Below are 25,146 nucleotides of genomic sequence, written 5' to 3'. Positions count from 1 at the left end.
GACCTTGGGCCAGTCACACTTCTCTGAAGTCTCTCAGCCTCACTCACCTCACAGAGTGTTTGTTGTGGGGGAGGAAGGGAAAAGGAGAATGTTAGCCGCTTTGAGACTCCTTCGGGAAGTGATAAAGTGGGATATCAAATCCAAACTCTTATGTGTTTCATCCATTCATAGCATGCAAATAAGCAGAAAAGCTAAGAAAAGAGGCCTTTCCTGCAGACCAAATAGCAATTAACTCAATTAATTTTCAAATGGCTTAATCTTCAGCAGGAAGTTATTTGGCTCAAGTGCTTGCTCCAGTGCTCCATGCCAAGTCTTGTCCTGCAAGAGGGGTGTGCTAGAAGCAGAGAAAGCACCATAATTACTTCCCAGAGAAAGTGCAGCTGGCCAAGAAGACTGATACCACTGCTGAAAAGCAGTGACAGAGTCTGAGACAAGCAGTGTGGACTAAAGATGGATGAGAAATTCAAATCGGTACACATTTTAAGCCAATTCTATTTATACTCCATTTTTCCTCCAAGGAGGTCAAGATGGCTTTCATGGTTCTCACTTCGACATTTTAGCCTCGGAACAACTCTGTGAGGTAGCTTAGTCTAAGAGATGGTGACTGTCCCAAAGTCACCCAGCGAGCATAATGCATGAGTGGATATTTGAACCTGGTCTCCCAGGTCTTAGTCCAGCTCATTAACTACAATGCCACACTAGACTGCTGTGTGTTATTCCTAGAAGAAGCTCAAGCATACAGTCCTGCCATCAGAAGGAACAGTTTCTAACTAGGCTCCAATACAAGTGGGGACCTGCCACAAAATCTTCACTTGCCTCAAGTCTATTGGCATCCTAGCCTGCTGAGGATGTGTGCCTGCTTCTGTGTTGCCAAGGTTGCAGTCCCGTACAGGCCCCAGACTTCCAGGTGGAGTATATGTGGTCAGCGGTGGAGTAAGCTGGCTGGGTGCCCAGGGCGGGGGCGAGGCCAGCTGCCTGTGGGTCTCCGAGGTGTCTGCCTGCCTCCTCCCCCTCAGCCACCCTACAGCTGAGGGGGAGGCAGCAGGCAGACCTTTTCGGCAGTGGAGCCTGTACACGCCCGAGACACCGCGTCTCTCCCAGGAGAGATGCGTGGCTCGGGCGTGCTGCAGGCCCCCTGGTGAGTGCCCCCCAGAATTTGTCACTCTTTCAGTGGTGGCACCCCGTGCGGAGCGCCCCTATCGCACCCCCATCGCTACGCCCCTGTTTGTGGCAGGAATAAAATGTATCAACTAATTTTAGAAGCTAATGTTGTTTTTCTGCACACTCAAGTATTTCCCTGGGAACACTGAAATCTTCTCTTGTGTTGCAGTTGGCCCATGCTGGTTGATTTGTTTGAGGCCTTTTGCCCAGCCAAAATAGGTCCACAAAGCAGCTTTTGGGAAGAAGAACTATAGCCATGAAGTCAATGCAGCACTTTAGGGGGAAAACAATGTCAGCATAGAACAGGCTATCCAGTGATCTCACCTGACAGGTGTTTAGGACGAGGTCAGCAACCTGACCACAGGAAGATGGCTCAGGTCATACAGTCATAGAACTGTAGAGTTGGAGGTCTAGTCCAACCTCCTGGAATGCAGGAATCTTTCGCCCAATGTGGGACTCAAAGCCATGACACTGAGATTAAGAATCTCATGCTCTACCAGCTGAGCTATCCCAGAGTGCATGACAGAAATATATCATTCTGCCCTTTTGCATGAAACAGAATCCATGATGGATATCTTCAAAACGGATATAAGATAACTAAATTGAGGCCTCCTGAAACAGGGACATATTTAGATTATAAGGTGCAGGCAAGGCATTGTCTTCTATGTACTTGTGGATGGTGCTGATTCTGTTTTTCCCCACACACATCCCTTTTGTAAAAGTGCTGAACACAGCCGTAATGTAAGTAACATGCACACTGTTTTGTTATGTAAAAAGCTAAAGGTACCCCTGACCATTAGGTCCAGTCGTGGATGACTCATGGGTTGCAGCGCTCATCTTGCTTTACTGGCCGAGGGAGCCAGCATACAGCTTCCGGGTCATGTGACCAGCAGGAGTAAGCTGCTTCTGGTGAACCAGAGCAGCGCATGGAAACGCTGTTTACCTTCCCGCCGGAGTGGTACTTTGATGTGCTTTCGAACTGCCAGGTGGGCAGGAGCTGGGACTGAACAATGGGAGCTCACCCCATTGCAGGGATTCGAACCACCGACCTTCTGATTGGCAAGTCCTAGGCTCTGTGGTTTAACCCACAGCTCCACCCGCCCGAGTAGCAAATGGCAGAGGATTTTGTTATATGCACCACAGGAAGAACTTAGAAAGCTGCCTTACACCACTGGCCCATCTAGCTCAGTATTGCCTACACGGATTGGCAGCACCTCCCCATGGTTTCAGACAGGGGACATTCAGAGCCCTACCTGGAGAAGCCAGAGATTGAACCTGGGATCTTCTGTATGCAGAGTAGATGCTCTGCCACTGAGCTATGTCTCTTCCCCTACTGGAGGGAATCCTCCACTGGATGGAGGTTTCCTTCCCACTGTAGAATCACAGAACTGTAGAGTTGGAATGAGTCATCTAGTCCAACTCATCTAGTCCAACTCCCTGCAGTGCAGGAATCTATTTATTGCAATAAACGGCAGTGTGTTCGGAGAGTGGTGTTATCTGGTTTGCAGAAAGAGAGTCCATGTTTTCAAATGTTTACATTTTGAGCCAAAAATAAGGCTTCTCACACCACAGAGCTGAGAATAAAGTAAGTTGCAGGCAACAGAGAAGTGGGGCCAAATACAGTGGTACCTCAGGTTACATACGCTTCAGGTTACAGACTCCACTAACCCAGAAATAGTACCTCGGGCTAAGAACTTTGCTTCAGGATGAGAACAGGAATTGCATGACGGCGGCGTGGCGGCAGCAGGAGGCCCCCATTAGCTAAAGTGGTGCATCAGGTTAAGAACAGTTTCAGGTTAAGAACGGACCTCCGGAACGAATTAAGTACTTAAACCGAGGTACCACTGTATATGAGATGGGGGAGGGGGAGAGAAAAACATATGGCACCAGCTTGGGATTGAAATGGCCATAACTTTATTGACCAGGTGTAAATTGGCTTTGACATCAGCACTGGTTCTTTATCTTGAATCAGCCAAACCAACTGTTTGCTGATACCTCCATCAGGGTGGACCTGGTGGTAAGGATATCCCACTGACACAAATCTAATGGGTCACAATTTTGGTATATTCTATGGCCCATCAGTCCCCCATGTGGGGCTTTAGGGAGAACCCAACCCCTATACCCTTTTACTGGGGTATCCTGAATTTGATCCTGGCCCTGGGGGTCGGGCACCCACCCACCCCCTAGGTCTTGACTAAGAATCCAACTCAATGCCTTTTTTGCCAAAAGTTGTGACAATTGCTATGAGGTAGGCAAAAACCCCAGGCAAGCGTGATTTGTCTGCCGGCAAATTTCTTCTTAGCCCCAAATATGGCAGCTGAATAGTTCCAGAGCAAGGCATACAGATGAGCTGCCTGCTTATGTCCACACCGGAATACGGTAAGCAGTCCTTGCAGCAGAGGTATGTTTTGATTTTCAGATTTTGACTGAGCTTCTGAAATTCCTCCTTTACATAGGCATTACATCAGTGTATGAGGTGGGAATTAGCATTGACTGAGCTCCTATCTGGATTAGGATTTACCTGCTCCACCAATCTTTATCCCTGAATATTGCTTGCGTTCACTTTGTTCAGTGGGAATTTGGAGTCTAACAGAAGGCACCATGTGGGTTCCACCCTGGTTTTAGAGATGGGAGTATCTGTCCATTTTGATTTCTCTCACATGACTCCCTCTCTCGCCACTGGAGCAGCATGAACACATGACAAGTACCTTGTACTTCACATAAGCCAGGCATGGCCAAACTTGGCCCTCCAGCTGTTTTGGGACTACAACTCCCATCATTCTTAGCTAATAGGACCAGTGGTCAGGGATGATGGGAACTGTAGTCCCAAAACAGGGGGAGGGCCAGGTTTGGCCATGTCTGACATAAGCGGTCTTCAGAGTAGTCTTCCTGGGCCTGATCTGTAAGCACATTTCTACCTGTTGCCTAGAGAGATACCAATGCTTTGAACTGTAAAAACAACAAGGAGTCTTGGTATACCATAAAAGCTAACAGATTTATTGCAGTATAAGCTTCCATAGACAAGAGCATACTTCATCAGACTTACGGAATGGCCAATGAAATTGTTGAATACGTGAATTGTAGCTTATTGTCAGCAATGTTTAACATTGGAAACACACAGAGACTGTGTATTTTAAAATGGAATATACAACACAATTATTATTATTTTTAAAGGGGACTTATGAAAGCACTTCTGTTGTTTTGCACCACCTTATTTATTCATTTCTCATTTCGCTTCCAGACATTCCTTTTCTTTGCCATGAAATGGGCTTGGGGAGGAGCCACTTAGGTGAGAAAAGAGAAATTCTGGGACAAGGCTATGCACCAGTTTGCTTCAGAATTATGCAACTGTAACGAAAAGGATGAGAGTGCTCTGGAAGAAGCACCCCATGGGTGGAGAAGATCAAGTATCAACAGAGAAAACTAGAGCGTAAGGAAAAAGCAACTCTCTACAACCTTATTGTGACTGAGCATTGGACTGAAGACACCACACTATTGGAACAGTCATGTCGCATGGTACAATTTCTCCTGTAACTGTACCACTTCAGCCCTTTGCTTGGGTGAGGAGAGCAAGCACATTTTTAACTGCTTCCCATTTATTACAAAGCCTCCCTGCCCACACAAAACTAGCATGCCAGTGAGAAAGCTGAACAAGAAACCCTCCTCCTTAACACTAATTTAGGAATTCATTTTCTTTCATTTTTTAAAAAAATATGCCTACATATTCAAGTCTGGGCTTTTCCGATCAAAGTTGCACCAGCTAACATTTCTCATCATGACTCAAAGAGTGGCATAAACAGAATAATTGAATATTTGGCACTTTCCTTGTTGAATTGTTGAGGGGGAAGTTATACAGGTTAAAATCACCAGTAAGTGTGTGTGTATGTGTTATGGGCTTTGAGGGAGATGTACATAATTGGGGGAGAATCTTTGTTTTCTTGAAGCAAGGAATGGTGCGTACTTTTGGAGGGTGTGAGCAAGGAAACCTTAGCTGCTTATTCTCTTGCTTGAAGAGGAATGTACGATCTTCACACTCGAACTGCCTCCTCCATAGCCATATCCTCCACCGGTGAGGCTTCCGGAACCACTTAAACTGCCTCCGGTACTAATTCTGCTGACTCTTCCTCCGCCCACACTGACATGGCCATGTCCACAGCTCCCGCCGCCTCCACCGCCAAGGCTCATCCCACTTCCTCCTCCGATGCCATATCCACTTCCTGCTGCACCTCCGACACCATATCCGCTTCCTCCTCCAAGGCCGTATCCGCTTCCGCCTCCAAGGCCATATCCTCCTCCTCCACCGCCACCACTGATGGTGCTAGAACTGCTGACCACAGCTGTAGGGTAGGGAAATCATATTAGAGATGTCCTTCTGTCCCTCAAGCAAAGAGCCTTGTTTCTTAACGGAGTCAGATGCTATGGCACATACTTACATACGTTAACAGGGGTTGAGAATTCTCCAGACATCCTAAAAAGATAAACAAAACCTATTGAAGTGAGAGCAAACCATGCTAGACCAGCTTGTTAATTTCATTAGTTATAGGGATTGATTTAGCTCAGCCTTCCTCAACCTGTTGCCCTTCAAATGTTTTGGACTACAATTCCCATCAGCCCCAGTCAGCATGGTCAAGGTTCAGGGGTGCAGTCCAACCCACGCTTTAGTGCTCTATCAGAGCAAATGTCAATTCAGGTTTTTCGCAGATGGACGTTTGCTCCAATTCAGCTTCCAAGAGTGGGTTTTCATGGGGAAAGCTCCGGAGCAAAAGGGGGGGGGGGACTGGGACACAGAGCTTTCAATTGTGGGCTGTGCCACAATTTAAGAGTGGAGGAAAGGTAAGTGTGGCTAAGCCCTGAGATGAATAATGTAGCTTTGGGCAGAAGTCAAACTGCAGCAAACGGAAACAGTGCTGCATGCGACAAAAACAAGGTGGAACAGGAAACAGCGCCTCCTAATTTGGAGGGCCACTGCTTCCCCAGCCCTGCTCCAGTACTTGAATCTACCTACATTCATTCTATTTAGGGGGGGTTAATTTATATATCTTGATTTTTAAAAATCTAAGCAGTGTACAGGGCCATCTATATCCGGGGGTGGAAGGGTGCGGGGCACCTGGGTGCTGAATTCTGGGGGGCACCAGGCGCCCACTGCTGAAGCTGCCTAAGATTATGTTATGTATTGTATTGAGCTGCTATGTGGTAGCAGGGTCAGCGGTACCTCTAACATGACAGATCTCGTGCCAGCGAGAAAATGTTTATTTTCACTAATTGTTTATTTTCGCTACTTAGTACTTAGGGCTCTACTACACATGCGTTTCAGGATGTGATTTTAGTTTTCCATTTCTGCAAAAACGTGCCAGCTAAACTAAATTTGTGGGCGCTGGGCAGATCATTGCACCCCGGAGTCACATATGCTAAAGATGGCCCTGGCAGTGTACACAAACCAATGCAAAACAAAAAAATTCTTTAAAAGGATTGTTTAAAAGCTCTTCCAAAGAAACTCCCTTAAAAGAATCAAGTCTATTTGTCCTAAGAAAGTCCTTAAAAGAATCCTTCTAATAGCACCTTAGAGACCAACTAAGTTTGTTCTGGGTATAAGCTTTCGTGTGTACCGGGATGTAAACTTCTTCAGATACTCTGAGACAGAAGTCACCAAAGCCTTATATATAATAAGAAGGAGGGGAAGGATTGGTGACTGCAATTGGTCTGACAGGAAAAAACAAGGGATTTTCAAAGAGGTAGTGACCAATAATAGCTTTAGCAAGCATCCCTCACTTTTTCATGTAAGACCAATTACAGTAACCAACAGTCGTCAACAGGTTCACCATACCCATTAGCCAATCACCCATTCCCACAACCCTTCTAAGAAAAATCCTGAAATACAGTCACACCTCGGGTTACGAACTCTGCAGGTTACGTGTTTTCGGGTTGCGGACCGCGCCAAACCTGGAAGTACCGGAATGGGTTACTTCCGGGTTTTGGTGCTCGCGCATGCGCAGAAACACAAAATGACATCACACGCATGCACAGAAGCACCAAACTGCGTCACGCATGTGCGCAGGCATGGCGCTTCAGGCTGTGAATGCTGCGGGTTGTGAATGTGCCTCCTGCACAGATCACGTTTGCAATCCGAGGTATGACTATAAAAAGGTTTTAAACAGACATTTAAAACAGGATACTGAGGGTGCCTCTCTGATGTTAACAGGAAGGGAGTTCCAAAACAAAGGCACCGCCACATTGATGGATTGACACCTGACAGCTGCAGAATGAACATTGCATGGTCCTTGAAAATTCAACAGATTTACATTCAACAGAGTACATTCCTCATTGAAGAAACTCCCCAAGGGCTACTAGGCAGTGGCTGCTCCATGAACTGGATACAGGGCAGGGGCGGAGCTCAGTGACAGAGCTTGCGCCTCATATGCCTATCCAATCCCTGTTTGCTCCAGGTACTGTTGGGGATGGACTCCATTCTGAAACCCTGGAGAGCTGCTTTCGGTCAGTGTAGGCAGTTTTGAGATAGGTGAACCAATAGTCTCTCTTAGTATAAATCAGCCTCCTATGCTCCACATTCTAAAAAGAACTAGGAGTCCCATTCAAAACATCCAAAATGGCAGACATATTTTGCACCTGGATCCACATGCCGTCAGATATGTCTGATTTCCCAGTGCCTACCTGATCTCCTCTCCCTCCAGCAGTGTCTTGTATGTAGCAATTTCAACATCCAGGGACAGCTTCACATTCATCAGTTCCTGGTAGTCCCGCAGCAGACGAGCCAGCTCGTCCTTTGCCGTGTGCAGAGCAGTCTGCAGGTCAACCAGTTTTGTCCTGGCATCTTTGAGGGCCATTTCCCCACGCTGCTCACATTCTGCTATGGAAGATTGCAGGCCATTAATCTAAAAAATAAAATAAAATAGAAAATGGAGAAGTGCCTCCTTTGGTTATTAGTTATTAATCATGTGGGTTGGTTTCCTACATCTTTCCCCCAAACGCTATTCTGAAAGAAAGGGGGAGTATCAAAGATGGCAATTGCCTAGGCAACTGTGCATCTGGAGATGTCTTAATCAAAGATTTTGTGGGCTCTGCCAACATCCATTTTATGATACAGGATCCAGTAAAATAAGTAGGTTTTGCTTTCCACTTTCCATTGGTCTTTCCACTTTCTTCATCATCATGCAAGACTTCTCCTCTCACCACACTCAAAGCTGACCAATCTATTGGACGGGTAGTGTACATATCCTAAGTCCTGAAAGCCCTGAAAGAAACACCCTGCCCTCATATTGCTGCTTTCATTTGTGATGCTGTTGCTTGTTACAGTGAAAGGTGAAATTTTTGCTTTATGGGATAAGGGATGAGGAACAGGTTAGGACTAAAGAAGTACTCTGTATGTAGGAAGGAATGAGGCCAAAAAAAATAAACAAATGCAAAAGGAAGACCGGTTTGAAACTTTCTTTCATTCTATTGGCTATTGCCAACTCTACCCACTGAGTCTATCTACAAAATCTTACTTTGACACTATAGTTGCTCACACATTCAAGAGTTGCTTTTGACATCTGATATTGTAACAGTCTTGCCATAACTGCTGTTGGTCACTTCTCATTAGAGATGTCAGATAATCCCAATGACAACAATGTTCTCTTATTTGTTTCATGTCTGGAATGGAAACTAATCCAGAGAATACAGTTGGCATTCACTGCTGTTGTTGCTTTCAATCCATGAACAATACAAAATTGATTGCATTCCCCCCACTATTTTCATTGCATTTCCTTTGCACTGAAATGAATGGGGTGGATGCTGTCATTGCATAATTTATGTAATATAAGCCACAGTGGTCAGTGAGATGAATAATGTAGGTTTTGGCAGAAGATGAACTGCAGCAGAGCAGAAGCAGCACTGTATGCAACAAATGGTGTTCCATGGCTCTCCACTCCCTCCTGCCCCTGTTATTTCTTAAATCCACCTCCTTTCATAAGCCAAAAATGCACTCAAGCATTGATAATTGCATACAGTAAGCCCAGGTTAAATCCTGGGGGTGAGGAAGATGTTAGGAGGGTTAGAATATATGAGAGCTGTCTGAAGGCGTGTTATTCAGGTCTGGACCTGGGAGTTGTGTGGAAGGGACAATTGTATAGTGAGCTATATATAAACTGCTTTAAGCTCCTAGGAGGAAGAACAGGATGTACAAGCATAAGACACAAATAGCAATGACACAGGTCCTTGACAAACGCAATCAGAAGGAATTGTTTGGCTATCTTGTGACTTGCTTCATCATCATGCAAGACTTCTCCTCTCACCACACTCAAAGCTGACCAATCTATTGGACGGGTAGTGTACATATGGGCTGAGCTTGTTGTAGATTTAAACAGCATATTATAGGGGAAGGAACCTTGAGCCTCATGAAGCCCCTAGCTGCCTCAGTTGGTTGCCTACAGGCTATGTGGAGGGGGGAAAAGTTATGTCTTACAGCTTTCTGCACAATTTCAATTTCAGAGCGAAGTCTTTGGACAAGCCGGCTCATCTCTGCGATCTCATCTTTGGTGGATTTCAAGTCATCGCCGTGTTTGAAAGCTGTAGTTTGGAGTTCCTGGAACTGATATCCACAAAACAAAATAGCAATCATCATAAGCAACTCATGTCAACAAGTTCTTCTAAGTACATGTCTGTAAATGGATATAGATAAAGGAGTTGGTGCTCAGTTAGATTTCAGTTGGTAGCATATTGCATCGATTAGAAAGGACACATTGTTGCAATTTTACAAAGAAAGGTATAATGGATGCACTTCTACACAGATGTTGGAAACAGATGTTGGAAACAGATAAAGTTCTGGATGGTATTAAACCAGGGATGTGGAACCTTCGGCCATCCAAATGTTGGACTACAACTTCCACCACCCCTCCCAATTTGTCATGTTGGAGCTGGAAACTGTTGGAGTCCAACAACACCAGGAAGGCCATATGGACCATATCTTTGTACTAAAGTGTAATGTGTGAATATTTTCTGCTTAAGCCAACAAAAATGAGTTGAACAATATTGTTAAACACGATGGCCAATAACAATGGCACTAAACACTATTTATAGACTAATACAAATGATCAGAAATTGCAACCAATTACTGTGACTACAGTATCATATGAGCACTGATCCAGAGCATATTTTATATTTATATTTGCTTACATGTAAGATTGGCTTGTTAAGAAATTGAACTGCATCCTTCTCATATTAATTCTTACAAATCTGGCTGATGAAGAATTGATCAAGATTGGCTGATGAAGCATTGAACGAAACAGATTTGTTATCCGGAAACTCTGTTCCAGCAATATGTGGTGACAGATTATGTATATATTGAACTTTTGAATTATTCTACCGCGACTGGTGAAGAAGATTTAGAGACTTTGGTTGTAATTTCTGATCATTTGTATTAGTCTATAAATAGTGTTTAATGCCATTGTTATTGGCCATCGTGTTGTGTTATATTGTTCAGCTTGTCTATAGAAGCCAGCAAAGACACATGGGAGAAAATCTTTGTGTCCTTGTGAATGGACTCATGTGGAAATACTTAATGGAAGGAATTCAATGTAGTGCTAAGCTGATTGCTCCATTGAGAAAAGCATTTCTGCTGGCTTGATGGAATGATCTCCCCTTGCATGTTGTTTTTGGGATTCTCCTGACACCCCTAAACCAATTAGGGGGGCATGGGGAATGGGGGGAGTGAAAGCCCCATTGTGCTAGTGCAAGTCATTGCATGAGCTTCTGTTGGCATGCTTTGTTAGCTGAATCTCACCCAATGTGTGAAGTAGGCAATCATAAACATTGTCTATTTTGTGATGCCTATGAATTGGTATTGTAGTTACTTCATTCCTACATTAACATCAGCTAGCTGGGGAGGGTGATGTTGAGGCAGGAAGAAACCATGGCTATGGCCCAACATAAATAGTTCTGTCAACTATTATTAGAGTGATGCGAGGAGAGATACTCCACATCAGGTCATAAAAACTATTGTTCAACTTGTCAATTTCAGAGCTGAAAAAAGAAAACAAGAATAGAGAGAATTTTCATACTGTAAAACATTTTATATCAGTTTGGATTTATTTTGTGTGACAAACTATTATTTTCATTTTCCTAAAAACTTAGCCCAACCACTTGAAAAAATGAGCATTGGCTAATGGGGGAAAAACTAGTGGTTCCATAAGTCACCATGTGAAAAATAAAGTGCCAATTTAGAATTATAATTTTTTGAACTTATATTGTTCAAACTTTAATATCCATAAAATCTTACACGTTTCTGAAAAATAATTTAATATTTGATTGCCAACTGTTGACTGTCTTATATAATGTATTCTGAAATTTTGCATGCGGCTCTAAATTAAGCTTTGAATTCCAATGGACAATTTGGAACAGTTCAAAAATCTACTTTCAAATTCCGGGTGTCCTTTGAATTTCAGTTTTTGGCAACACTTTGTGTCTGAGTTACAGCAAAATTTTACCTTATTTTGGTACCAAGCCTCTGCCTCAGCTCTGCTCCTGTTGGCAATATCTTCATACTGAGCTCTCACTTCAGCAATGATGCTGTTCAGGTCCAGATCTCTGTTGTTGTCCATTTGTAGGACGACATTGGTGTCTTTAACCTGTGCCTGTACCTGAGTCAGTTCCTGTGGGAATTATGAAATAATTTTTATTATCAATTGAAAAACTTTTGTGCTATCTTGGTCTTTACATCTTGTGGTTTCTGGCACCAGCAGGTATTTATTCATTTTTAATCCTTCCTTTCTATTAAAAGGAACATTTGAGATAGTCTACAAACTGGACTGAAACCTGCGGTTGCTGAAAAGAAATGGATTTTATTTATAGGCTTGCTGCAAACGCCACTATCAGATATACTGTAAGAGGTCCTTATGGGGGAAAGCAGAGACTGCACTTGAAGGTGTTGTCACAAAAGGGGGAATACTCTTCCCTGACTCCTGGTGCTTGACAGCCTGGCCTTCATGTGCCTGTATGCACAGAGCACATAACAGCATAGCACATCCCCAGCAGCGGAGGAAGCTGCTCAGGAGCCTAAGGCGGTGTGCCCAGGGGTGAGCCGCCCATAGGGCCGGGGCAAGGGTGGGGCACACCGCAGAGTCTGCCTGCCTCCTCCCCTTCAGCCGTCCTACAGTTGGGGGGGAGGCAGCAGACGGACCGTTTGGGCAGTGTGGAGCCTGTGAGCGCCCAAGCCACCATGTCTCTCCCAGGAGAGACGCATGGCTTGGGTGCACTGCAGGCCCTGCAGTGAGTGCTGCCCAGCATTTTGTCACCCCCCTCAGTTGTGACACCCGGGGAGGACCGCACCCACCACACATCCCTTCTTCCACCAGTGCACATCCCTGCCAACGACCCTGGCACTCACCTTGCTATAATGGCAGGAATTGGTTTAGCTGGTGTTGAAATTAATGACTGGCTTGAAGAGAGAAGTTCAGTTTATGATGTTTGCTTGTTTTTAACAAACTGGAATAAAGTCAAGTCCTTGGGGAATAGATTGGCAGGTGGATATGATTTTTTTGCAGTACAGGCGTATCTCAGAAGTCGAAAGGAATCCGTTCCGGAAGTCCATTCAACTTCTGAAAACTTCAAAAACCAAGGCACGGCTTCCAATTGCATCCCAATTGCGCAAGCGCATCAGAAACAATAGTGGAAGCTGCACCAGATGTTCAGCTTCCAAAAACACATTCGAAAACCAGAACACTCACTTCCAGTTTTCAATCATTCAGGAACCAGAACATTAAACTCCCAAGGCGTTCGGGAGCCAAGGTACGACTGTACTTTAGTCTGTCCAAGGGATCTGTTGTTTGTGGGGCTGTAGTTATTTGTCACATTTTTGATGATGAAGTTGGTTTAGGAATACATTCCTATACAGTTAGAAAAGGGGATAAAAATATTTACCGCATCAAAGAGCGCTCTTAAGAACTGGATGTGCTGAGTCAAGGAGTCAGCCTTGGATCCCAGATCTATCTTGTGCATGTAGGAGCCATCCACATCCTTAGGGGTGAACATAAAATCACTGTTAGCATAAGCCAAGCATAGCGTGTCTGCAATAAGGTCCAATATTAGGGGCAAACTCCAAAACATATTGGTGTGATACATCCTGGAACAAAGTGAAGTAGAATTCCCTGATGTGAATCTGTTGATTAAGAACTAACCTCAACAGCTAGGCTTCTGTTTTGTCAAAAGTCTTCCTCAAAATTGAATTTAATAATCAAAATCCACCTAAAGCTGAGCTTTAGATGATTTTGAAAAGTAAGTGAGTGACCTTTCACGCCAGTTCTGACCACTGTCTGCTTCACCAGTCAAATGGCACAAACCATGGCTTAGGTCTGGGTTTTGCACAAGTGGAACTACAAAATGCAAAAGTGCTGACTTTAGTCATTATTCTTGCACTACAGACGGATACATGAAACAGATATTTAGGATCAGGGTGTATAAGAAATAGGAAATAAGAGTGGTCTACCATTCTGGTTTTAAATTTTCCTAATGCCACTTACCTTTTTGAGCACCACAAAGTCATTTTCACAAGCTGTACGTTTATTAATTTCATCTTCATATCTGTTAGAAAGGGGGAAATAATTATTGTCACCATCATAATTTAAGTGCATGAAATACAAGCCTTACAGGGATAGAATCATAGAATTATACAGTTCAAAGGGACTCTGAGGATCATCTGGTCCGACCCCCTGCAATTCAGTGTCCCGTATGGGGACTGAACCTGCAACCTTGGTGTTATCAGCACCACACTCTAACCAACTGAGCTATCCAGTAGTACATATCTTCATAACAACATTGTGAGGCAGATGAGGATATGAGACAGTGATTTACTCAAAGTGTTACAGGAAGCCCCATGTTTTGGAAGACTGCTTTATCCCAAGAGAATATGCTTTGTGTGGACAGGTGGAGTCCCCTCAACCCCAGGTGACCCCCAAGTGGAATAATGACTCAAGGCAACATGCTATGAGATTAAAATTGGCCACAACTTTATTAAGTTTCAGATGTAGGGAGACCTTGGCTCAGGCATTGGGTGTTTATCCTTCCCAGTCCCCAGCCGGGGATCTAGGAGACATCAGGGTTATCCAGAATGTGTAGGGATTGGGCTGGCTCTGGAGAATATATGTTCAACCAGAGAGCCCGGCCCCCGTTTTGCCACCATCGCAGGAGAGAGCAATGACAACCTCTCGGCATATGGCCAATGCCTCCCCTCAAGACCCCTTTAACAAGGAACCCTGGGATCACCGCCGCAAGGGGGGCGTGGGTCACCACTTCACACACCCACACCCCATTTAGGAAGATAGACTAAAGGATTCCACCCAAAGCCTGAAACCGCCAAAGTTGTGACATTTTGCTATGGGAAAGGCAAAACCTGCCATTGCAGGAAAATTCCTTTCCGGCCCCTCAACAGCAACCATGACGTAGCAGCACCTGCGTACCTGTGGAGAAGAGGTTAACCTGCAAAAGAAGGCTTAACTGAGGGAGGGCAGGGTGGGAGAAGCTCTGGAGCCAACTGACCCTCCGCAGGTAAGATTGACCTTCTGTTGTGTGGGTAGGATGGTCCCTCCACCTGGCCAATCCCCTGGCAACACCTCCCCAGGCGGGATTGGGTGATTGGCTGAGGTAGGCAGAAACCTCCAGGCATCCAGCCTGGGGAGGGTGAAGCCAGCCTGTACAACTGGGAGCCGCACTGGGATCTGGGGAGCTGTGTGCAACCACGCAAAAGGCACCCCATTTGATGTGGGGAGCGGTCATTCTGCTGGATCACAGCCATCTCACACCCTCCAACTTCCTGCTGATCAAAATCAAGACGCTCACTTTTGGTCCCAAATTCCTGCGCTGGGCCAAAAAGCAGGACATGCCAGGATCCAATCAGAAACAAGGATGGCTTCTGTAATTCTGGGATGTCCTGCTCAAATTGCGATGGTTGAGGAGCATGCTATCCTTGTGGGAAATTAACTGATGATGAATGGAAGAGATCTCCCAAAAGTCCAGAGGTGGGAAATACTTTTCAGCCTGAGGGCCACATTTCCCCATAGAGAACCTTCCAGAGGCCACATGCCAAGCAGGGTCAGAGGCAAAAAAAAAGTGGGCAGAACTATGGATGTCACTTTTTAAAAGTAGGCTCGATTTCAGTCAGGCTAAAGTCACGCACACTGACACACAACACACACATCTATTTGTCCTCCAAGCAGGCAGGCAAGCAAGAGGCATTGTCCCCCTCCCTGCCATCTTTTCTGCCACATACTTGTTCTTGAAATCTTCTACAAGCTCCTGTGTGTTCTTCAGTTCGATGTCCAGGTGGTTTTTATCGTTGACTAGGTGGTCAAGCTGCCTTCGGAGAGTGTCAATGTAAGCCTCATAAAGCGGCTCAAGATTGTCCCTCAGAGCTGGGCTGCCCTGCTGGTAGAGCAAGTCCCATTTGGTCTCCAGCACTTTGTTCTGTTGCTCAAGGAATCGCACCTGAAACACAACAAGGGAAGGGCAGAGATGAGACTAGAGGTTATCGTTCCCAGGATTCCTTGAGGAAAACCACGTACTTTAAAGGCGTGGTGTGAATGTGGTCAGAGTCAATTCACAGAGTTTTCATCATGTAAAAAGAAGATGGTGAGTCTCTGGCCCTGTACTAAATACCTGCCATGCACATTCTAAGGTATTACACTCCTCTTGTAGGACTATACCACCACAGGTATACCTGTCTCACAATATATTAGTACCAGGGGAGGCATAGCTTCCTTCAACCTTTCATGTACCCCTTCAGTGCATTTTAAAAGCCAATTAAAACTGAAATGAAATCATGCATAAATTTATAACTCAGCAATATTTGAAATATTACGTTCTAAAAGGCGGGACTGTGACTTTTTAAAATGGTGACTTTCAAAATTTTATTGTAAATGGCAATTAAGACCTTAAGTATATTTGCTGCAGCAACAAAAACAACAAAACCGCCCAGTCCAAAGGGGCCTTTAGTGAAGATCTGCTCAGAACATTTGGGGAAGTGAAAAAATAGAAATGTTTTTCTAACTAGTAAGGACTCTTTGTTATAAAATGAAAGCCACTTTGTATATTTTGGGTGTGAGCATGATCCATTCTTGATCACAGATCCCCTAAAGTGAGAGTGAAAATGTAGGAAAGGGGGAATTGGGTGGTGTGATAAATGATTTTCAGTTAAAACGTATTTTTTATTATTAAGATATAAATCAAGCACAGAAACCCATTTCCTAACAGTAATTCAAACTCTAAAATTATTCCAGAATACAGGCTTTTAAACTGTGGGAACTGAATGCACACTGGAACTCTGCCAAGGAGTCTCTGGGTGGCCTTGGGCAAACTATCTATCTCACAGTTTCAGCTCCTTAATCTGTACAACAAGAGACATAGTAATAAGGAACTGAGCCTAAAGGGAAGTTGGAAGAATTAATGGGATAATGATTTTTGAAGCTTGGTGCAAGTCTAGCACAGTTGCAAGACTATTCCCAACATGGGACTCTGAAACCCTTGCTTGCTCACTTGAATGAAAATGATCCTTTCCCCATTAGTAGAGCGCAGAGCCCTGTACGTCTTTGCAGGGGGAGGGAAGTAATTCTGACATAAAGGTAAAGGTAAAGGGACCCCTGACCGTTAGGTCCAGTCGTGACCAACTCTGGGGTTGCGGCGCTCACCTCGATTTATTGGCCGAGGGAGCTGGCGTACAGCTTCCAGGTCATGTGGCCAACATGACTAAGCCGCTTCTCGCGAACCAGAGCAGCGCATGGAAACGCTGTTTACCTATTTATCTACTTGCACTTTGACGTGCTTTTGAACTGCTAGGTGGGCAGGAGCAGGGACCGAGCAACAGGAGCTCATCCCGTCACGGAGATTCGAACCGCCAGCCTTCTGATCAGCAAGTCCTAGGCTCTGTGGTTTAACCCACAGCGCCACCCGCGTCCCCTAATTCTGACATAAGCAGTAGGAAAACTTTGCTTATAAGAAGTACAGGTACAGAGAAAGTGCTGAAAAGTGTGAAATTATATTGAGAGTGTTTTTAGGTTTTAGGTTCTGCACAGGAGCAGACTGCATGAAAGTTCTGATTGTTTGCTGTTCTTTGACAATAATGTTATGTCTAAAATAAGGCCTTTTCATCTCCCTTTTTGGGGGTAGGGGGGTGAGGAGATACCTGAATTCCAGGGATAACATGGATTCAGATTAACATTAAACACTAGGAGCCTGCACCCCAATCCCAAAGCTGCTATCCAAGTTAACATCTGATTCCACAACAGGCCATAATTGGTACGGGCTGCATGCAGGCTTCTGACACCATATCATCTCACAGGGGAGCAACAAGAACCTGGATGAAATCATACGGATGAAACCATGATGGCATAAATCAGGCCTATGCGTAACTATGCGTGAAGCACATCCTGTGTTCCTTGAGGGTGTAAAGGGTGCACATTGTATTTAATGTGAGAAGACAGGACCAGAATATCCTCCCAATATATTTTTTTGGGAAACCAAAAAGGGGAATGACACCCCTCCCCACAAGCTACATATTCCTCTTCTGATAGGGCAAGGAAGCATAAGACTGCCACCGCTTGATCTCCATTTCCCCCTTCAGCACAAGAATGCACACAGCCCCTGACTCCATATCTGATCTATCCCACCTATGGCAGCCACAATAGAACAACAGTGACATACAAGAAGTAGCCTGAACTGGGCTTGTATAAATTCAATACTTATACAATACAATACACGTGTCCCTAATTTTTTCAAAAAGGAGCACTTTCCTGATGAAACATCTGTGTTCAACATCTGTGAAAATTTTTGCCTAATATTTCAATAGGGATGGGCCAATGTATAAATTTCAGCTTCTTTTTATTTCTCCTTTTTACTCGCCCTTCACATTTCCATATAGTTTGCAATTATAAAAAAAATCCTAGTAAAAAGTCATCATCATTTAGTGTGAATATACATTTTGTGTGCAATTTGCCTAATAGAGACATTTTTGCAAATATAATGCATTTCTGTATGTTTACTAATAGTTGTGTGTACATGCAGACTTTAGCATATGCACTTTGTACACATTATTGGCTGGAGAACTGTATTCTAAATCACAAAGGATGTGTTTCTGTTCACATCTTGATTCAGAAAGTGCAAACTGAATTGAATTCCCCACCTATTCCTACATTTTGAAAACACTATATTTTGCTAATCAGTTGTTAAATTCAGTGCTTGGGCTATCACATGTGGCTGCAATACATTTTTATAGTCCCTTCTTCATCAAAATGTACAGTGGTACCTCAGGTTAAGTACTTAATTCGTTCTGCAGGTCCGTTCTTAACCTGAAACTGTTCTTAACCTGAAGCACCACTTTAGCTAATGGGGCCGCCAGCTGCTGACGCGCTGCTGGAGCACAATTTCTGTTCTCATCCTGAAGCAAAGTTATTAACCCGAGATACTATTTCTGGGTTAGCGGAGTCTGTAACCTGAAGCGTATGTAACCTGAAGCGTATGTAACCCGAGGTACCACTGTATAGCTAAAAGGTCTAGTTACAGCAGAACCCTATGCCTGCCTGCTGAGAAGTCCCAGTGGGACTTGCTCTTAGGAAAATGAGAACAGGACTGCCGCCTTAAGTTTTGGGGAGAGAGTGGGGTTATTCAGTAGCTTTGAATTAAATTATTATGATTATAGCATTCCAGTACAGCTATAGATAGTGCCCTACTCAGTTACGCAATCTTCCACTCTCTTTCTCCATTTGCATTTTAAAAGGGGAAAACAATGAGGTTCTCCTGGCAAACTGTAGATGTGCAGCATTTGATAACTTTGTCAAGGCTTTGGTAAGCAATGAGCTTCCCAAAGGGGAATGTTTTGAATGAGTGTGTGGCATGAAATTGACAAGGTAAATGTCAGAGACAATTTTAACTGAGGCGAGCCATTAATTCTCCTTTTAAATTGCTGGAATTTGTCCATCTAGAAGATTATTAACACATCTTAAAGGCTACACTGAAGAGCTATGAAAATGATCATGCTGAACATGGAGGAATTTAGTGAGTCTTCAGCTACATTGTGACTTCAGAAGTATCATGTGACACTAGCCTTCCCCACCCCAATACTGGATCCACAGTTCTTTGTATCTTTGCCATTGGGTTTAATTCTTCCTTTTCCTTTTCCTTTTCAAAATTTGTGTACTGCCTGTCATCCGTAAATCCCAGGGCTGTTCACAACATAAAATTAACCCTTGACATTACTGCTGTAAAACTAATCAAAGATTTAAGATTTATGTGTATTATTGCTGTTGTCATGATGATGAGGAGGAGGATGAGGATGAGGATGATGATGTAACTCTCTCAAAGACAAATTTCAAACACAGAATCTGTAGTGTTTCCAAATTCAAAAAGTTAAGTTCTGGAATCTTGCTAACTGTTGACTTTCGTTTCCATTCCGTTTGTAATAGATGTATGTTTAAAAGTAGTTTGGTCCTCAGAATCACCCTGCATGTGGGAAGTTTGAACCTCAGGGGGGAAACCAATAAAATGGATGCAATGAGTTCTGTGTACATTCCAGCCATTCTCTGCTCTTGTAAAAAATCTACTGTGTATCCAGCAGGGCTATATTTATTCAGATGCATCTCAATTTTAGGAACACAAGATCATCTTTTGAGACGCAGCAATGAAATACCGGTATTTGTCCCAAATGACTTTCTCTACAGATTAATGTCTTTTGAGGAATCAAAATGGTTTGTACCTCATGGATGCTTATAAGTCAATATAATTGACATTGCTTATCCTACATTTGCTTGCAAGGCTACCTAGAACACTAGAATAGCATTATCCCTATTGAATTTCTCAGTCAGAGATCTTTCCTAGCCCATGTGCTAGAAATGCTGTGGATAGAATTTAGGTCCTTGCACATAAACTCTGTTAATGGGAGCTCTAATCATTCCATGCTATGCTAATATTAAATGTCCTAAACATGTAAGCATCCACAAAACATAGAACCAGCCTTTTATGCATATGTGATCAACAGTATGGCATGGTCCACAAGCTTCATGGCTCATAAACATCTAAATTGCCCAGATGGCATGATGTATGGAATCTTTAGAAGCTTACAAATCTCAATGGTTTATTTTTTTACACAGGTATAACTAGATAAAATCCCAGAGTTATAAGGAACAAATTACTGATCTCATCCTCAGAAATTAGCTCCTTCTCATATCTGTAGCATCCTTGACAGCTCTTATCCAGGCTTTGAACAACAAGGATATTCTACAATCCCCTTAAAGAAGCTAATTCCATTGCTGAACTATGCTTGCATAGTTTCCTAGTGTTTAACCTACATCCATAGATTAAAGTTATTTGCCCTTGCCCTAGAATTATAGGCAATTGAAAACCAACATTTTATTGCTTCAGGCCTAGTGATGCTGTCTCTCCTTAGACTGTTTTGTGTTCACCAATTAAATACATGAAATATTATAAATATACATGAAATAGCATCATTCTAACCACTTGTATTGCGAGAAAAAGTTACTTCATTTCCTTTTTTAGAATATCAACAGGTCATTTTTGCCTTCCTTTCGCCCCTTTTGCAATACAACTTCCTCCCTGTTCCATCTTACCTTATCGATGAAAGAGGCAAATTTGTTGTTGAGGGTCTTGATCTGTTCCCTCTCTTGCACCCGGACCCTCTGGATGTCGGGATCAACCTCCATGTGCAGAGGAGCCAATAGGCTCTTGTTTACAATGACATTGTGGATTCGTCCCGGAGCTGGACAGGGAGCAGGGCCTGCAAGGGCATATCCACCACCACCACCAAAGCCTCCAACATGACTGCCCATGCCAAGACCACCACCAAAGCCTACCCCACCACCATAACCTCCATAACCGGTGCTAAAACTGCTGAATCCTAGACCGCCCCCAACACTTCGTGCGCCAAAGCCTCCTCCAAAGTGAGCACCACCACCACCACCAGAAACTAGGCCTGTGGATATCCGCCTGCTTCCATTAAGGTTGTAGAGACTTCTGCTGCCAAAGCCACCGCTGAAGGCTCCCACTCCTCCAACAGGAACAACGGAAGTTGAGCCGCTGCCCATTCGAAAGCCACTGCCAGAAACAGAATAGCCCCTTCTTCCACCTGTTGAGAACGATCTGGAACTGAATTGCCGGTTCATTGTGGCTCCTTGGGAGGATGGCAAAAGGTAGGATGGAAAAAGTTGCAAAGCAGGGAGAGACGAGCGGAGACTGGAGGAGACCAAGAGCCCCCTGTGATGTGGGAGTGGGATATTTCTCCTTATATGTGTTTGGAGAGCAGGGCTTGGTTGCCTGGGAATGGGAAGATTAAGGCAAAATATTCATCAAGGGCTTGGCTTGCCTTCAAGCAATGAGTTCTCCACTAACGGCTCAACACCAAATGCAACACACCTATTAGATAGCTTTTAATTTGTCGAAATTGCTTGCCATGCAATACTTGCTCATTAGCATCTCTTTCATGTTAACCGCTACCATGTTTGCCTCCTGCAAACGGCTTTAAGCTATGGGACACAAAGGTGAGATAACGCAATGTAGGATGATGCTAACCAAGAGATATATTCTCTACCCATTAATGGTCTTGCGTAGAGAGATGTAAGTATGCGTCGGGATGAACAATGTTCTGCAGAAGCCATAATTTGCACGCCTTTAGGGTGATATCCTTTAGAGAACGTGAGACATGGAAAAGGGAAACCGACGTTTTGTGTGCAATAAAATACAGAAGTCGTTCAGTGAGGAGGAGAGGAGGAATTGCTAGCTGCAGTGTCTCTACTCACTTCCATTCCTCCTGAGCCCATGGTGATGTGAGAAGAAACTAGCAAAGATAGAGCCATTGGGCAACAACATATTTTACTTCATGCTAGAGCATCACTGATATGCAAGGTCTATCTACCCACAATTGTTGCTTTTCATTTGTTTGCTTGTTAGCTGGACTAAACAGATCTATGTGTACCACACAGAGACTAGAGATGGGGGAAGAAATTTGATTCACTTCACATACAAAGTTTCCACACTTTCCAAGACTTTCTTTTTTAAAATAATAATAATAATTTTTATTAACTGGCCAATCAAATCAAATTAAATCACATCACATAAATTCCGAATTACAAAGCCGAATTTTAAATTTTGTTGGGGGGACCCATATTTCAAGATCCGAAGGGGGATTCTGATCATCTTCTTGCTACTGCGTTAATGTCCAAATCAATCCAAATCAGTCAAACAGAGTTCATAATTCTATCCAATCTTATCTTGCTGTTTCCACATCACATCTTGTTCATATATTTTCTCTTTTTTCTTTATGATCTCTTCTGATAGTCTCCTTAAGCCGATAAACACCAATAATAATCCTGTGCGAATTTTCCGTTCTTCCAATCCTCAAATCGAGATGGTTTCCATATATCATCACCTTCATAGATAACAGCGCTCTTTCCATCATTAATTTGTTGTTGTTGTTGTTTAGTCGTTTAGTCGTGTCCGACTCTTCGTGACCCCATGGACCAGAGAACGCCAGGCACTCCTGTCCTCCACTGCCTCCCGCAGTTTGGTCAGACTCATGCTGGTAACCTCGAAAACACTGTCCCACCATCTCGTCCTCTGTCGCCCCCTTCTCCTTGTGCCCTCCATCTTTCCCAACATCAGGGTCTTCTCCAGGGAGTCTTCTCTTCTCATGAGGTGGCCAAAATACTGGAGCCTCAGCTTCACAATCTGTCCTTCCAGTGAGCACTCAGGGCTGATTTCCTTCAGAATAGAGAGGTTTGATCTTCTTGCAGTCCATGGGACTCTCAAGAGTCTCCTCCAGCACCATAATTCAAAAGCATCAATTCTTCGGCGATCAGCCTTCTTTATGGTCCAGCTCTCACTTCCATACATCACTACTGGGAAAACCATCATTAATTACAGAACTGTTATTCTTAAGTCCCACTGAGGAGTTTCACCCACAATATAAAAACAGCTCTATTTCTCTATTTCTCCTCTCAGACTTAAGTCCTCCGTCAGAGGGACTTTCCATACACTTTCCAAGACTTTCATGGGTATTCCATTTCAAATTTACATGCGGCGAGAACTTCAGTGGGTTGTATCCAAAGCAGCACAAATTCACTGACGCATCGATGTAAGGATTCCTGCATGTACAATGGGACTTCCCTACTCTCTTCTCCCTGAACATCTCCTAAATCTGTACTAGGGGTGCCCCAAACCCTACATAGCAGATTCGAGCAGAATGCATTGGAGGGGGGAAGGGGCAGGAGTCCCACTTCACAAGCAGAAATCTTTGCACTCCTGGGATGCATTGGTTGGATTCCACCCAGTCAATTTTTAATTGGATTTTTATATGTCTTATGTTTATTAGTTCCTTCTTTTGCATCCTTCATTTCAGCATATTCATTTAAACATTCAAAATAGTAAAACAGTGATAAGAGCTACAACCAATAAGAGCAACGTACAAGAAGATGAAAATCACGTTATGTCCAATAAGTCGTAAATCAATTTCAGCTGAGAAATGCCATTATGCAACCTGCAAATATCAGGAAAATATTGATTAAGGGCTGTACAGTTATACCTCGGGTTGCAAACGCTGCAGGTTGTGCATTTTCGGGTTACGGATGTGCCAAACCCAGAAGTACTGGAACGGGTTGTTTCCGGGTTTTGGCGCTCGCGCATGCGCAGAAACACTAAATCGTGCTTAGCGCATGTGCAGAAGCGCCGAATCATGTCACGTGTGTGCGCAGACACAGTGCTGCGGGCTGCAAACACTGCGGGTTGCAAACATGCCTCCCGCATGGATCACATTCGTAACCTGAGGTTCCAGTGTAAACAGCATTTATGCGCTGCTTTTGCAAAAGACCTCCATTTGTGCAATGGAACTTGTGTTTCTTCTCATCTTCACTGCTGCCCACAACTTTAAAATGCCCTTCACGGGGCTTGGGGTCTCCCATAGAAGATTTGGGAGTCACACGGGGACAAAAGATGAAGGGGAAGTTTCATTATACAAGTGGAACTTCACTCATGCAGCATGGTACACAACCCCTAATGATTTTGTTTTAGAATTTGAGAACAGCCTAGATCAGAATCGGCTACCTCCACAGCAAAGCAAATGCACTAACACCAGTCTACACCCTTGACAAGAAGCAAATTATGTCCTTGAATACATGTCATAAGTAATCACTTTGTTTCTGTCTTTATACAAATGGTTTTTTGTCTTCTTTTGAACCCAATGCTTAGTCGGTTGGCCTGCCAGGTTTTACAGTGTGGGATAAATAGACTGCATCCCTTAATGGTGGTGTCCAAAAATCAATGATGGGAGCGGGGGGGGGGGGGGAATTGATGTGTCTTAGGGCTATGTTTTGAGTCACACCTATCTGCTCACACTCGGAACTATTTTTGCAGGTAATAGCTTGCGGTTTGATTGCACTCACACTCAGAAATAAAATAACTTGACTTTGGGTAAAGTAAAGCCACAACTTTAATAACTTTGCAGCAAATGAGATCTGCAATGGAACAAACCATGCATGTGTTTGCTAAGGATAGAAGCTGCCACTACCATCTCCTGCTGACTAAAGGTGGATGAGCCTGTCCCAACCCTGAGGCAAGAAAACCCTATTTTCCAGGGACATCCCTGATTTAGAGAAGCCGTCCTGGTTTCTGATTTGATCCTGAAAGGTCCTGCTTTTCCTTAGGACATCCTTTTTTTTAATTAGAGAAATGTTGGAGGGTTTGGAGTTATCTGACCCCCGAGCAGTCTAAAGGCAATCCTCTATAGGGAAGTTTTTTTAAAAATGTTCAATGTTTTATTATGTTTTTATACATGTTGGAAGATGCCCAGAGCGCTGGGGCAACCCAATAAGACGTGTGGGGTCTAAATAGTAAAATCACCATTGTGGAATGGGACGTCCCTATTTTCATCAGAGAAATGTTGGCGGGTATGTGAGGCTAGTTAACAACGCATTCTTTCTGTCCACTTGGTCACCTTTTCGAAGAAGG

At 43.8% G+C, this 25,146-nt stretch overlaps 2 protein-coding genes across 3 annotated transcripts in view; both read right to left on the bottom strand.

Moving 5' to 3' along the window:
* Positions 1 to 25,146, bottom strand: part of LOC310840203 (retinol dehydrogenase 7-like) — a 486,845-nt gene that overhangs the window by 111,547 nt on the left and 350,152 nt on the right. The window lies entirely within an intron of this gene.
* On the bottom strand, positions 4,138 to 21,437 carry LOC310840160 (keratin, type II cytoskeletal 6A-like). 2 transcript variants are annotated; one of them, XM_083729423.1, is made up of 10 exons: positions 20,760 to 21,434; positions 15,416 to 15,630; positions 13,671 to 13,731; positions 13,072 to 13,167; positions 11,640 to 11,804; positions 9,620 to 9,745; positions 7,831 to 8,051; positions 5,595 to 5,629; positions 5,388 to 5,498; positions 4,138 to 5,357 (listed from the first exon to the last, which is right to left on the bottom strand). In XM_083729423.1, the coding sequence occupies exons 1-10, from the start codon at positions 21,309 to 21,311 to the stop codon at positions 5,149 to 5,151; spliced, it is 1,791 nt and encodes a 596-aa protein (XP_083585549.1). In that variant the 5' UTR covers positions 21,312 to 21,434; the 3' UTR covers positions 4,138 to 5,148. The 2 variants fall into 2 exon arrangements, with proteins under 2 accessions (XP_083585549.1, XP_083585548.1); XM_083729422.1 differs by having other exon boundaries at positions 4,138 to 5,498; positions 20,760 to 21,437.

The sequence above is a fragment of the Podarcis gaigeae genome, assembly GCF_964106915.1.
Source record: "Podarcis gaigeae genome assembly, chromosome: 2".
Lineage (NCBI taxonomy): Eukaryota > Metazoa > Chordata > Lepidosauria > Squamata > Lacertidae > Podarcis > Podarcis gaigeae.
Note: the sequence above shows the minus strand (reverse complement) of the source record. Positions and strands in the feature narration are given on the sequence as shown.